Genomic DNA, 14,058 nt, shown 5'->3' with positions numbered 1-14,058 from the left:
TGCCAGATAATATCAGGCTTGTAAGTGTTAGGATTTTATCATTGACCCATAGAAGCATTTTGTAGATTAATATTTTGCAAGTCACTTTACATCTTGACATCATTCAAATTAGTGTGTGATGTTCTTCACAGTTAAAAAATGTCTATCTCAGAACTATCAGTCTTTTAAAATTTCTTCATAATTTTCATACTTAACAGTTTTTTGGGAGGTTTTTTGTTTTTTTGTTTTTGTTTTTTTGAAAGAGTCTCACTCAATCTCCCAGGCTGGAGTGCAGTGGTACAGTCTCAGCTCACTGCATCCTCCACCTGCTAGATTCAAGTGATTCTCCTGCCTCAGCCTCGCATGTGGTTGGGATTACAGGCGTGCACCACCACGCCCAGCTAATTTTTTTTTTTTTTTTTTTTTTTTTTAGTAGGGATGGAGTTTCCCCATAATGGCCAGAGTGGTCTCGAACTCCTCACCTCAGGTGATCCACCTGCCTCAGCCTCCCAAAGTGCTGGGATTATAGGCAGGAGCCACTGTGCCCAGCCACTTAGAGTTTTAATTCTGTTAATTATCCTTTCTATATATCAAACATACTAAAGTCAAAACAAAATAGTTACTTTTCACTTGTCCAAGGAAATTGACAAATCTTTAATTCTCTCCTTTTGTAGCTTGCTTTCTTCTGCCTTTGTAAATTTAAGTGGATGCCAGTAGTTTTAAGAAACTTTACAGTAGTTGTAAGGAATATTTTAACACTTTGAATGTATCACCTCATTGCCTTCTTTTTTTTTTTTATTATACTTTAAGTTCTAGGGTACATGTGCACAACATGCAGGTTTGATACATAGGTATACATGTGCCATGATGGTTTGCTGTACCCATCAACTCATCATTTACATTAGGTATGTCTCCTAATGCTATCCCTTCCCCAGGCCCCCATCCCCCAACAGGCCCCGGTGGGTGATGTTCCCCGCCCTGTCTCCAAGTGATCTCATTGTTCAATTCCCACCTATGAGTGAGAACATGCGGTGTTTGGTTTTCTGTCCTTATGATAGTTTCCTGAGAATGATGGTTTCCAGCTTCATCCATGTCCCGGCAAAGGACATGAACTCATCCTTTTTTAAGGCTGCATAGTATTCCATGGTGTATATGTGCCACATTTTCTTAATCCAGTCTATCATTGATGGACATTTGGGTTGGTTCCAAGTCTTTGCTATTATGAGTAGTGCCAGAATAAACATATATGTGCATGTGTTTTTATAGTAGCATGATTTATAATCCTTTGGGTATGTAAGCAGTAATGGGATTGCTTGGTCAAATGGTAATTCTAGTTCTAGATCCTTGAGGAATCACCACACTGTCTTCCACAAAGGTTGAACTAATTTACACTCACACCAACAGTGTAAAAGCGTTCCTGTTTCTCCACATCCTCTCCAGCATCTGTTGTTTGCTGACTTTTTAATGATTGCCATTCTAACTGGTGTGAGATGGTATCTCATTGTGGTTTTGATTTGCACTTCTCTGATGACCAGTGATGATGAGCATTTTTTCATGTGTCTGTTGGTTGTATAGATGTCTTCTTTTGAGAAGTGTCTATTCATGTACTTTGCTGAGTTTTTGATGGGATTGTTTGTTTTTTTCTTATAAGTTTGTGTGAGTTCTTTGTAGATTCTGGATATTAGCCCGTTGTCAGATGGGTAGATTGCAAAAATTTTCTCCCATTCTGTAAGTTGCCTGTTTACTCTGATGGTAGTTTTCTTTTGCCATGAGCTCTTTAGTTTAATTAGATCCCATTTGTCAATTTTGGCTTTTGTTGCCATTGCTTTTGGTGTTTTAGTCATGAAGTCCTTGACCATGCCTATGTCCTAAATGGTATTGCCTAGGTTTTCTTCTAGGGTTTTTGTGGTTTTAGGTCTAACATTTAGGTGTCTAATCCGTCTTGAATTAATTTTTGTATAAGGTGTAAGGAAGGGATACAATTTCAGCTTTCTGCCTATTGCTAGCCAGTTTTCCCAGCACCATTTATTAAATAGGGAATCCTTTCCCCATTTCTTGTTTTTGTCAGATTTGTCAAAGATTAGATGGTTTAGATGTGTGGTATTATTTCTGAGGCCTCTGTTCTGTTCCGTTGGTCTATATCTATTTTGGTACCAGTACCATGCTGTTTTGGTTACTGTAGCCTTGTAGTATAGTTTGAAGTCAGGTAGCGTGATGCCTCCAGCTTTGTTCTTTTTGCTTAGGATTGTCTTGGCAATGCGGACTCTGTTTTGGTTCCATATGAACTTTAAAGTAGCTTTTTCCAATTCTGTGAAGAAAGTCATTGGTAGCTTGATAGGGATGGCATTGAATCTATAAATTACTTTGGGCTGTATGGCCATTTTCACGATATTGATTCTTACTGTCCATGAGGATGGAATATTCTTCCATTTGTTTGTGTCCTCTTTTATTTCTTTGAGCAGTGCTTTGTAGTTCTTGTTGAAGAGGTCTTTCACATCCCTTATAAGTTGGATTCCTAGGTATTTTATTCTCTTTGTAGCAATTGTGAATGGGAGTTCACTCATGATTTGGCTCTCTCTTTGTCTGTTAATGGTGTATAAGAATGCTTGTGATTTTTGTGCATTGATTTTATATCCAGAGACTTTGCTGAAGTTGCTTAGCAAAGTCAGCTAAAGGAGATTTTGGGCTCAGACAATGGGGTTTTCTAAATATACAATCATGTCATCTGCAAACAGGGACAATTTGACTTCCTCTTTTCCTAATTGAATACCCTTTATTTCTTTCTCCTGCCTGATTGCCCTGGCCAGAACTTCCAACACTATGTTGAATAGGAGTGGTGAGAGAGGGCATCCCTGTCTTGTGCCCATTTTCAAAGGGAATGCTTCTAGTTTTTGTCCATTCAGTATGATATTGGCTGTGGGTTTGTCATAAATAGCTCTTATTATTTTGAGATATGTTCCATCAATCAACTCCTAGTTTATTGAGAGTTTTTAGCATGAAGGGCTGTTGAATCTTGTTAAAGGCCTTTTCTGCATCTATTGAGATAATCATGTGATTTTTGTTGTTGATTCTGTTTATGTGATGGATTACTTTTATTGATTTGCATATGTTGAACCAGTCTTGCATTCCAGGGATGAAGCTCACTTGATCATGGTGGATAAGCTTTTTGATGTGCTGTTGGATTTGGTTTGCCAGTATTTTATTGAGGATTTTTGCATTGATATTCATCAGGGATATTGGTCTAAAATTCTCTTTTTTTGTTGTTGTCTCTGCCAGGCTTTGGTGTCAGGATGATATTGGCCTTATAAATTAAGTTGGGGAAGATTCCCTCTTTTTCTATGGATTGGAATAGTTTCAGAAGGAATGGTACCAGCTTCTGTTTCTACCTCTTGTAGAATTCGGCTGTGGATCCATCTGGTCCTGGACTTTTTTTAGTTGGTAGGCTATTAATTATTGCCTCAATTTCAGAGCCTGTTATTTGTCTATTCAGAGGTTTAGCGTCTTCCTGGTTTAGTCTTGGGAGGGTGTATGTGTCCAGGAATTTATCCATGTCTTCTAGATTTTCTAGTTTATTTGCATAGAGGTGTTTATAGTATTCTCTGATGGTAGTTTGTATTTCTGTGGGATCAGTGGTGATATCCCCTTTATCATTTTTTATTGTGTCTATTTGATTCTTCTTTCTTCTTTATTAGTCTTGCTAGCAGTGTATCAATTTTGTTGATCTTTTAAAAAAACCAGCTCCTGGATTCATTGATTTTTTTGAAGGGTTTTTTTATGTCTCTATCTCTTTCAGTTCTACTCTGATCTTAGTTATTTCTTGCGTTCTGCTAGCTTTTGAATGTGTTTGCACTTACTTCTCTAGTTCTTTCAGTTGTGATGTTAGGGTGTTGATTTTAGATCTTTCCTGCTTTCTCTTGTGGGCATTTAGTACTATAAATTTCCCTGTACACACTGCTTTAAATGTGTCCCAAAGATTCTGGTACGTTGTGTCTTTGTTCTCGTTGGTTTCAAAGAACATCTTTATTTCTGCCTTCATTCGTTATTTATCCAGTAGTCATTCAGGATCAAGTTGTTCAGTTTTCATGTAGTTGAGTGGTTTTGAGTGAGTTTCTTAATCCTGAGTTCTAATTTGATTGCACTGTGATCCGAGAGACAGTTTGTGGTGATTTATGTTCTTTTACATTTGCTGAGGAGTGCTTTACTTCCAATTATGTAGTCGATTTTAGAATAAGTGCAATGTGGTGCTCCAAAGAATGTATATTCTGTTGATTTGGGGTGGAGAGTTCTGTAGATGTCTGGTAGGTCTGCTTGGTGCAGAGCTGAGTTCAGGTCCTGGATATCCTTGTTAACATTTGTCTCATTGATCTGTCTAATATTGACAGTGGGGTGTTAAAGTCTCCCATTATTATTGTGTGGGAGTCTAAGTCTCTTTGTAGGTCTCTAAGGACTTGCTTTATGAATTTGGGTGCTCCTGTATTGGGTGCATATATGTTTGGGACAGTTAGCTCTTCTTGTTCAGTTGATCCCTTTACCATTATGTAATGGCCTTTTTTGTCCTTTTAATCTTTGTTGGTGTAAAGTCTGTTTTATCAGAGACTAGGATTGCAACCCCTGCTCTTTTTTTCTTTCCATTTGCTTGGTGGATCTTCCTCCATTCCTTTATTTGAGCCTATGTGTATCTCTGCACATGAGATGGGTCTCCTGAAGACAGCACACTGATGGATCTTGACTCTTTATCCAATTTCCAGTCTCTGTCTTTTAATTGGGGCATTTAGCCCATTTAAATTTAAGGTTAATATTGTTATGTGTGAATTTGATCCTGTCATTATGATGTTTGCTGGTTATTTTGCCTGGCAGTTGCTGGCAGTGCCAGTGCCAGTGACCAGGATAGTAGGTTTATGGGTTAATTCACTGAGCTCTACATTTTGTTTTGTGTATTTTTTATTTGTGTTCTTCCACATACTCACAAAAAGCTTAAATATAATGTTACATTACAAACGAATCATTATGCAAAGATGTAAAGGAATTAGAGTTAGTAAAATGATTGCTTGTTAGGCTTTTTCAGTGGTATATCACATTTAGTACAGTAAACATGGGAGGGCTTTGATAGTGAAAGATGGTGCATGATACAGTGAACAAACTGGATGGGAAAGAAAATATATTCACCTGTAAAATGATATGTATGATACTGGTCTTTTTAATCTATAAATATGTTTGCAGAAAACAAGTGTTCATAGTCGGTTGGGGATTATTTATAATCCTACATCAAAAATAAATGAAGAGAACACAGCTATTTCTAGAGGAATTTTGGCAGCTTTTATTACACAGAAGAACATGTTTTTGAGAAGCTTTCTTGGGCAACTGGCAAAAGAAGAAACTGCTACAGCTATTTACTCTGGAGATAAAATTAAAACATTCCTTATTGAGGTCAGTAGCTATTTGAAATATTAAATATGTACGTATTGCATATTTTAAAAGTATAAGTGTATTTGGAGATATTGTTACTGAAAAACATTGATAGGTTTAAACAAATGGAGATAATAAACATTCCTTTTCAAATGGGAAAAGATAAACATTAAATGATATGACTTTGCACAGAGGCATTTAATAAATCAGATTTCATATGTTTCATTAACTACTTCATGATTCTTAAAGTTGATGGCATTCTAGTTAGGATATGTACTTAAGCGAAGAATTGGAGGTTAAAGCGTTAAGTAAATCTCAGGTATTTCACTGAAGGGGTCCATTATGGAGGGAATTTCAACGATGATCCTCTTGAAGAAACAATCATTATTCATTCAAAAAATACATATTGATTGTTTATCAGACAATGGAGATAAACTTGTGAACAAGCAGATAGAGTCCCTGTCCCTGTTCTTTGTGGGGCTTACATTGTAGGAGGAAAGACAGACAAAATATCTAGAAGTGGTTTTGATTGATTTGCTTTCAAAAGTCAGGTCATTAGCTAAGGATTAGAGTGGCAGTATATATTTTTAAAGGGTCGATGACAAAAAGAGGAAATGTCGAATATTTTACTATTATTCTGAGAGTGAGAAAGTAAATTAAATACATTAGTGAAGGAAGATTTCTGGTCATTGCTGAGGGCCCACTTGAGATTAATGATAATAAATTTAAAGCGAGATCAGCATTGGTCATATGTTTTTCTCCAGCTGTATTTTACTGTTTTCATCCAGTTGCAGACTCAGCAGAGTTGTGTTTAACCAAGGTTGGGGTTTGGACCAGTGAATATGACTGAGGGGGAGCATTCAAGGGAGCTAAACATGGAGAAGTTTTGGTTATAGTAAAGTACCCTGAGATAGAACTTGGTTAAAAGGAAATTATGCCATGGGAAGGATGATAGACAGTGAATAAATGATAGAGTCTGTGGACTGAAAGTTTGAGTAATGGTTGATCTAGGGATGGGGATGGTCATGAGGTTGTGGTCAGAAAGGGGATGATTGAAATGGGGATTTTGGAGGTAAAGAAGATCAGGGCCTACACAGTCCAACACCGCAGCCACTGGCTACATATGGTCATTTTATACTTAAAATTAAATGAGATTTAAATTCAGTTCCTCAGTCATAGTAGCTACATTTTGAATGTCGCATGACCATGTGAAGCCATGGCTGCCATATTGGACAATGCAGGAAAACATTTTCATCATCATGAAAGCATCTGGGAACTTGTTAGAAATTCAGAATTTAAGGCCCAGATTCTACTGAAGTAGATTCTGCATTTTAACAAGATACCAGGTGATTGGTATGTACATTAAAGTTTGAGAAGTACTGAGAGAGAGAAATGTACCTTAGTATGAAGGTGCAATGAGCATATATGTGGTTTATTTTCTGTGAATGTCCATGTATTTTTTCACTTTGACCAAGGGTTACTTTTATTACTTCCATATTTAAATATATTATTACTAAACTGGTCTTCTGGGATTAGTATAATGGGGAGAAAGGAGTATTTCCATTTTAAACACTTTTTAAATTGAGAATACCAAATAAGAGGTACTGAGTTCAGAATTTAATACATATTTAATTTCATTTTCTTCATATCAAATTTTATTTAAATTGATGTTCCCTAGTAATTTACTAGTCTGGTAATTTCCCTGAAATTCTCAAAGAATGAATAGCAAACTGTATCAACTTGTAACAAGATTTAAGCATGTTATAAATGACTTGTCAAAACAGAATTCTTTTTTTAAAAATGTTCTTTCAGAAGAAAATTATACTAAATAATGATTTTAAAAGTATTACTTAAAATTTTATACTAATATTAAAGTAGTTTTTTTAAACAAAATGATTTAATATATTTACTGTTCTCATATTAGTTTCATCAATCTTAACTTTTGCTTTAGGGGATGGATAAGAATGCTTTTGAGAAAAAATATAATACTGTTGGAGTGAATATTTTTCGAACTCACCAGTTGTTCTGTCAAGATGTACTTAAATTGCCTCCCGGAGAAATGGGTATTGTCAGCAATGGGAGAGTAAGTAGAAAAAGCTATTGCTCTCTTTTCTCAGTGACACTGCAATGCACTGGTCTGCCTTTTTTCCATCACGATTCCCCTGATGTGACACATACAGAGGACGATGTTCATGAGCTGAAGACACCAGACATAACTCAGCATAAATAAAATGGGGTCATGACACACTTCTCATTCCTTCATTCTTTCCCCCATTCAATGAGAATGATGATGCAGGTAAGGAACAATGTTCTTCATGTGTCTTGCTTTTATTTTGTTCTAATGTAAGTATTAGAAGAAACAACTTAATGCACATCATCAAAACATTGTCATTGAGAACCACTGTTGTAGTAGGTGTAGTAAGTAGGTTATTACATCTTTTTTCTTGTTCCTACAGTTGTTTATGTTAAATGGCATTAGATACTGTTTTAAGTTTTGAAGTATCAAGTAGTGTAAATTGCCATGTAGCATTTATTAATAAAATATTTACAAAGCTATAGGAAGAAAATCTCTTACTCTCCAACCACCCTAATAAAACTTAATAGCTTTTTGTCTTTCCTTTCAGCCCTTTTTTCTACCATACATAGATAGCCATTTTTGGTTTTTTAGAATACATCCTTATAATCCTACTATATATAATTTTACATCATGGTTTTTCTGTTAATATAATTGTTTTTCTGATTACAGTCTTTGGAGACACATACAAAATAAGTGGATGATATCTATATACTAATATTTTTAATATGATAGTCTTTTATTTCATACAAATTGTTTAAGTAAAAAACTGAATCTGGTGCTTAGGTTTATTAAGAAATCAACAAATGCAGCATGTTTCACATATCTTTGGCTTGAATTTTCAAATTACATATCCCTAAATCATCTTCAAAGTTCTAATGCACTCTTAATGTTTTGTTTTTCACTTATTTATGAACTCTGTCCACCTGCATGTTAGATTCATGTTCATCTATTCACACCGCTATTTTACACACGACAACAGCTGCCATTTATTGTAAAAAGTATTGGTGAATTTTGGTAGTGAGATATGTAGAGCTCTATAAATGGCATTGCTTTTTCGCTTTAAAAGTTATTTTGGGAGGAAATACAGCTTTTAAAAACAGTTCTAAAGCTTTTGACTATCTTTGACCATGTCAAGCATTTTAAGGGATAAAGAGGGAAACAATGGCACCTGTTTTATCTAGTGCCTTGCCTTTTAGTTATATACTAGGGAAAAGCTACCCTATGTCTTGTCATTTTGATATAATTCATATAGTGTTATTGACATTAATGATAACAAATACTAGATACAGTTATGTTCAACTTATTTCTCATAAACATAAAACTATGTTTTGTCCTTTCCTTAAAATTGACAAAAATATTAAGATATTAATCTTACACCTACTGTGAACCAAACATTCTTCTAGATTCTGAAGGCACAGCAGTAAACAACTATGTTTTCATGGGGCTAATATTTTGATGGATAGAAAGAGACAACAAACAGCACCCTTACTGATAAGGCATCTATCTTAAGTGTGTTTATACTGCTATAAAAATATGCCACAGACTGGCTAATTTATAAAGAACAGAAATTTCTTATACTTCGGGATGCTTGGAAATATAAGGCCAACGTACTGCCATTGACGTCTGGTGACTCTCTGACTTCCAGGATGGCCCCTTGTTGCTCTGTTTTTGCATGGTGGAAGGTAGAAGGGCAACAGAGTGCTCCCTTCAGTCTTGAACTCTTTTATTATAAGGATACAAATTCCATTCATGAGGGCAGAGCCCTCATGGCTTAATCATCTCCCAAAGGCCACACCTCTCAATGCTATCACACTGGCCACTAAGTTTCAACACATGGGTTTTGAGGGACACATTTTATCTTAGTCTGTTTTGTGCTGCTGTAACAAAATACCTGAGACTATATAATCTCAGAAATTTGTTAAAGAACAGAAATTTATTCTCTCATACTTCTGGAGGCTGGGAAGTCCAAGATCAAGGCACTGGCATCTGATGGGAACTTTCTTGCTGCATCCTAGTATGGCAGAAGGCAGTGGGGCAAAAAGGGGATGAATGCTATGTTCCTACATGGCAGGAGAGAGCAAACCCACTCCTGAAAGCTTTTTATAGTGGCATTAGTCCATTTTGAGGGCACCGCCCTCGTGACCTAAACACCTCCCATTAGGCCCCAGCTCCCAACACTGTTGCATTGGGGGATTCAGTTTTAACATAAATTTTGGAGAGGACAAAGACATTCAAACCATAGCACATTCATAGCAGTGTCATTTGGGCAAAGAACCAAAGAAGGTGAAGGAGGAAGCCATGTCAAATATCTGGAAGAGGATTGTTCTAGACAGAGTACAGTGAATGCAAAGGACGTGAGGTGAGATCATGTCTGTGAATCCTGTGAATCATGTCTGCTATTCTAAGAATAGCAGGTAGGAAGAGAGCAGTCAGGAGAGAAGCTCAGAGAAGTAGCTGGGGGCCAGATCATATTGGGTTTTATAGGAAGTTTAAGGACTCCCACTTTACTCTGAATGAGTTGGGAAGTGCATAGTTCTGGGCAGGAGATTGGCATCGTCTAGCTTATGTTTTATTTGGATCACTAGAGGCTGTTACATTGGGAATATACTATAGGGGGTCAGGGAGCCAGTTGGGAGATAATGCAATAGTCCAGATGAGAGATGATGGTGGCTTGGACCAGAATGGTTCTAGTGGTGGTAGTAAGAAGTGGATATGGGATGTATTTTATGTGAAGAATGGACAGGAATTGTCCAGGGACTTTGGTGTGAGATGTGAGAGAACTAAGTACTGGCAGAATGGAGTTACTGTGGGTCAAGGTGAGGAAGGCTGCAGGATGAGTGGGGTTGTCAGGAGCAGTATAAGAGGAAGGAAAGAGAATTCAGTTTGGACCTCAAAAAAGACTTGTTAAGAAGGTGATTGAATATGAGTGTAGTGCAGAGGAAGGACTGGGGCTGGAGATAGATATTAAGTCAAATTATGTTGACTTTTTCTGTTGGCTAATGGAAAAATGTAATTTCAATTATCCTTTTATTTGTACAACTGTGGTTTTAATAGAAAAGTATATTGGAAAATAAGTCTGTGGTTTATGAGCAATAATGTAATACTTAGCTTATCACTCTGAAAGTAATGCTATTAAGCATAATAATCACAGCAATGTGGCAGATGTTATAAATGTTTGGAATCAGATAGTTTAATGCTTGAAATAAGTATGATATTTTAGTATAAGTCTTCATTCTGAGCCTGTTCAAATGTTTCCATTAGAATTGGAACATATGAAAAGTTAAAATTGTTTATAAATGATCAACAACTAGGGTACAATGATGATCGCACAGTTTATTAAAAACTGAATAATTTAAAATTGACATTTAATATTAATGCCACAAACAATGCCATTGTTATAATAATATTTATTTGTATTACACTACATATTCACAATTGCTGAAAGACATGGGGTAGCAGGGAGTAGGAAGAAAAAGCAGGGTCTTTTTTTTGTTTTATAGTCAGATCTGGATTCAAATTCCAGCTGCACCATTAATTATATTACACTGTGACACCTGATTTCTTCATTTGGACAATGAGAATGATAATAATCTGTCTTACAGGACTGTTGGGGTGATTAAATATGCTCCTATATTTAAAGCATACAGAAGGAACCCAAACACAGAGTAAATTTTCAGTAAATATTAACTGCTATTTTCTCGCAATATTTGAAGGGCATCATGAAAAATAGTGGGCATTTGTAGACTTAATTTGTGTTACACTAGCTAAAAGTTAGCATAAAATCAAAACTAGTTGATCAAACTTCTGTGAGTAGAGAGACATTTTTAGCTCAGTATGTGGATGAAAATCTGACAGAGTTTTCTGCAATTTTAATGACCTGTCAAATGAAGGAATGCATGTCTGTTACGGCAATTATTCTATATAACTGAAAAATCACATTTCTCAAATGTTATGAAGAAGATTTAAGCAACATAATTTTCAAGTTTATTGTTCTTTTTCCCAACTTGGACATTATGTGATTTTATGCTATTTAGTTACTTTATTCCACAAATTTTCAACTTTAAATAGAACTAAGACACAGAAACATTAGGTTTCTCCTATTTGATGCTGTGCTTAACGTAAGCAAAATACAGCCAGTTTTCTGGTAAATTTAATCAATAAAGATAGCCAATGTAGTTAACCCCTTGAGACAATACTTTAAAGATTTTATTTCCTTATTCTATGTTACAAACAAAACTGCCCCTGTCGCTAGAGGTAGTATAGATAAAATTCAACTGTTTTCCAAGACTGCTGATTTGTCGTTCAGAAATGTAATATTGAATGTGCTTTCAAAGTTGCTTTAAAAATCATATCACGTCTTAAGACAATGAAATGTTTATATGAGTACTTTTAGTATTATAGTTCCCATTTTTGTGTTTTTAAGAGCCCATGTTTTATATTTAAGGTGAAACATGATATTTATTTAGTTGGGATGCCAAAATCCCAGTTAGTCACCTTTGATATGAGAAAATGGGATAAAAAGATTCAAGAACTATGTTTCAGTAATTTTTAGAAAAGATGAACTGTAGAAGCAGGTGAAGGGGGAAGTGAGAAAATCTGGCTACAGCCATTACATTCTGGTCTTTTTACCAAGAAAAAAAATAATCTGGTTGACATGTTTTTTGATTATCATTAAATATAATTGTTTTATACATAAGATTATGTCAGTCTAGAGTAGGGCTTTGTGAACGTGGTGTTAGAATGATTGTATGTACTAATTTCCTCAGAAAGTGCTCATGGTAGTAGAGTCAGTAGTGGTTGTGATGGGAGAGCCGTCCTGAGAAATTAGGTATGTGGCAATTTGGCAGCTTCTAACTTTGTAGTTACTGGTTTAAAGTTAATATAGGTGACCTTGCTAGGCTCCTAACCATTTATACAGTATCAGTTAAAAGAAGACTGGTTGGTATTATTATAGTAAGTATGTGATTTTTATGTGATTTTTCTCTTGGGTTTTGCTATTTTATGGCTTTCTTATAAAGTAATTCATGTCTATATAGTGTAGAGTACAATTTATAGATGAATGTGAAAGAAAATTGAAATGAAAAGATTTTTTAAAATATAGGATTGCTTTCAAAATTGAATTCAGTTTGAAATGGTATTTGGAAGCATCATGATTTATGTTTAAACTCATGATTTATGATTTATGTTTCAAAGTAAAACTTTCTAATGGAAATAATTTGCTAATTTTTTATATTGTCACTTTGATTTTGGTGTTTATACAGATGTTATTTGTAATATCAAAGTGAGAAAGTATATCTTGTTTCCTCGTGTATTTAGTAAATGGCAGGATTAATAGCTACCATATCTTTAATCTCTAATTCATTTTTGCTTAACAAGAAATATCTATTTGATGTGGAAACGTTTTTCCTAAACTGATATCTTCTAGAAGATATATGATAATATAACTTTTTATTTTAAGTTCTTAGGACCTTTAGATGAAGATTTTTATGTAGAAGATTTTTACTTGTTGGAAAAGATAACATTTAGTAATTTAGGAGAGAAAATTAAAGGCATTGTTGAAAATATGGGAATCAACGCAAATAAGTGAGTATATAAGTTCTAAGAGCAATTCATTTTGGGTTTGGTATTTTGAGTCTAATGTTTTTGTTTTAAGATTAGAAAATGTTTCAAATATATAGACAAGTAAAGGTATAATAAAAGGCATATGTAAAGAATATAAGGAAATAATAAAAGGCATCCATTTACTCACCAACACAAAACTGTAGATGTTAATGTTTTCTTTGCCTTGGCTCTGTCTTTCTCCTTGTTTCTTACCCATCCACCCCAGTCTCCTCCCTCCCCAAGAGGTAACCATTTTCCTAAAGGTTGTATGCATGGTTCCCATATTTGTGTTTATGCTTTTGCTTCATATGTAAATATCCATTATTGGTGTTTATTGTGTTGAAGGCTGTGACTGTTTTAGAGAAATGCTGTTATACGTAGGTCTCCCTTTGCAGTCTACTTTGGTAGATTTAACCATGTTCAGATATATAAAGCCTTTCTTGAAGTATTAATTGTAACATGAAATATGGAACTCTTTCCAAAGAACTCATACACTGTTTGTCTTATCTAGCATGAGTGACTTTATTATGAAAGTCGATGCCCTTATGTCCTCTGTGCCTAAGCGTACATCTCGATATGATGTCACATTTCTTAGGGAGAATCACAGGTAAGAATGTAATCGTATCTGTTTGTGGTTTTTCTGTTAATGCATGCAATTATTTCCATTTGTTTTCAAAACATGGTAAAATTTAAGGTAGAATTAAAAGTTATTTATTAGGGAATAAATGTATTTGACAGTATTAGGAAGATAAATTCCAGTTAGTTATATATTCTAGTAAATAAAGGGTAATATAGATGGAGAGAGAGGGTACGAAATTTCAAGTAAGTTAAACATGATATAATTTGTCATATTTTTAATATCTTTCATGCTTAAGATCATTTGTAATTTTTGCAGTATCTCAAGATAGTCATAAATAATATTATCTTTATATTTTCAATGTGTAAAGTGACTGAAGAGTTCTGATTAATCAAATGTAGGGTGGCCTCTGTCACAA

The 14,058-nt window shown here is 34.9% G+C and overlaps 1 protein-coding gene across 5 annotated transcripts in view; it reads left to right on the top strand.

The window, feature by feature from the left end:
• Positions 1 to 14,058, top strand: part of UGGT2 (UDP-glucose glycoprotein glucosyltransferase 2) — a 233,570-nt gene that overhangs the window by 115,832 nt on the left and 103,680 nt on the right. For all 5 annotated transcript variants that reach the window (XM_058438019.1, XM_058438016.1, XM_058438017.1 and 2 more), the window contains 4 exons: positions 5,200 to 5,406; positions 7,337 to 7,468; positions 12,921 to 13,045; positions 13,575 to 13,670. In XM_058438019.1, coding sequence (XP_058294002.1) covers positions 5,200 to 5,406; positions 7,337 to 7,468; positions 12,921 to 13,045; positions 13,575 to 13,670 — 560 coding nt within the window. The remainder of the gene's footprint in view (positions 1 to 5,199; positions 5,407 to 7,336; positions 7,469 to 12,920; positions 13,046 to 13,574; positions 13,671 to 14,058) is intronic.

This window comes from Hylobates moloch, unplaced genomic scaffold (genome assembly GCF_009828535.3).
Source record: "Hylobates moloch isolate HMO894 unplaced genomic scaffold, HMol_V3 SCAFFOLD_4, whole genome shotgun sequence".
In the NCBI taxonomy this organism is placed as follows: Eukaryota; Metazoa; Chordata; class Mammalia; order Primates; family Hylobatidae; genus Hylobates; species Hylobates moloch.
The sequence above is the reverse complement of the archived record's forward strand: the minus strand, read 5'-3'. Positions and strand labels throughout refer to the sequence as shown.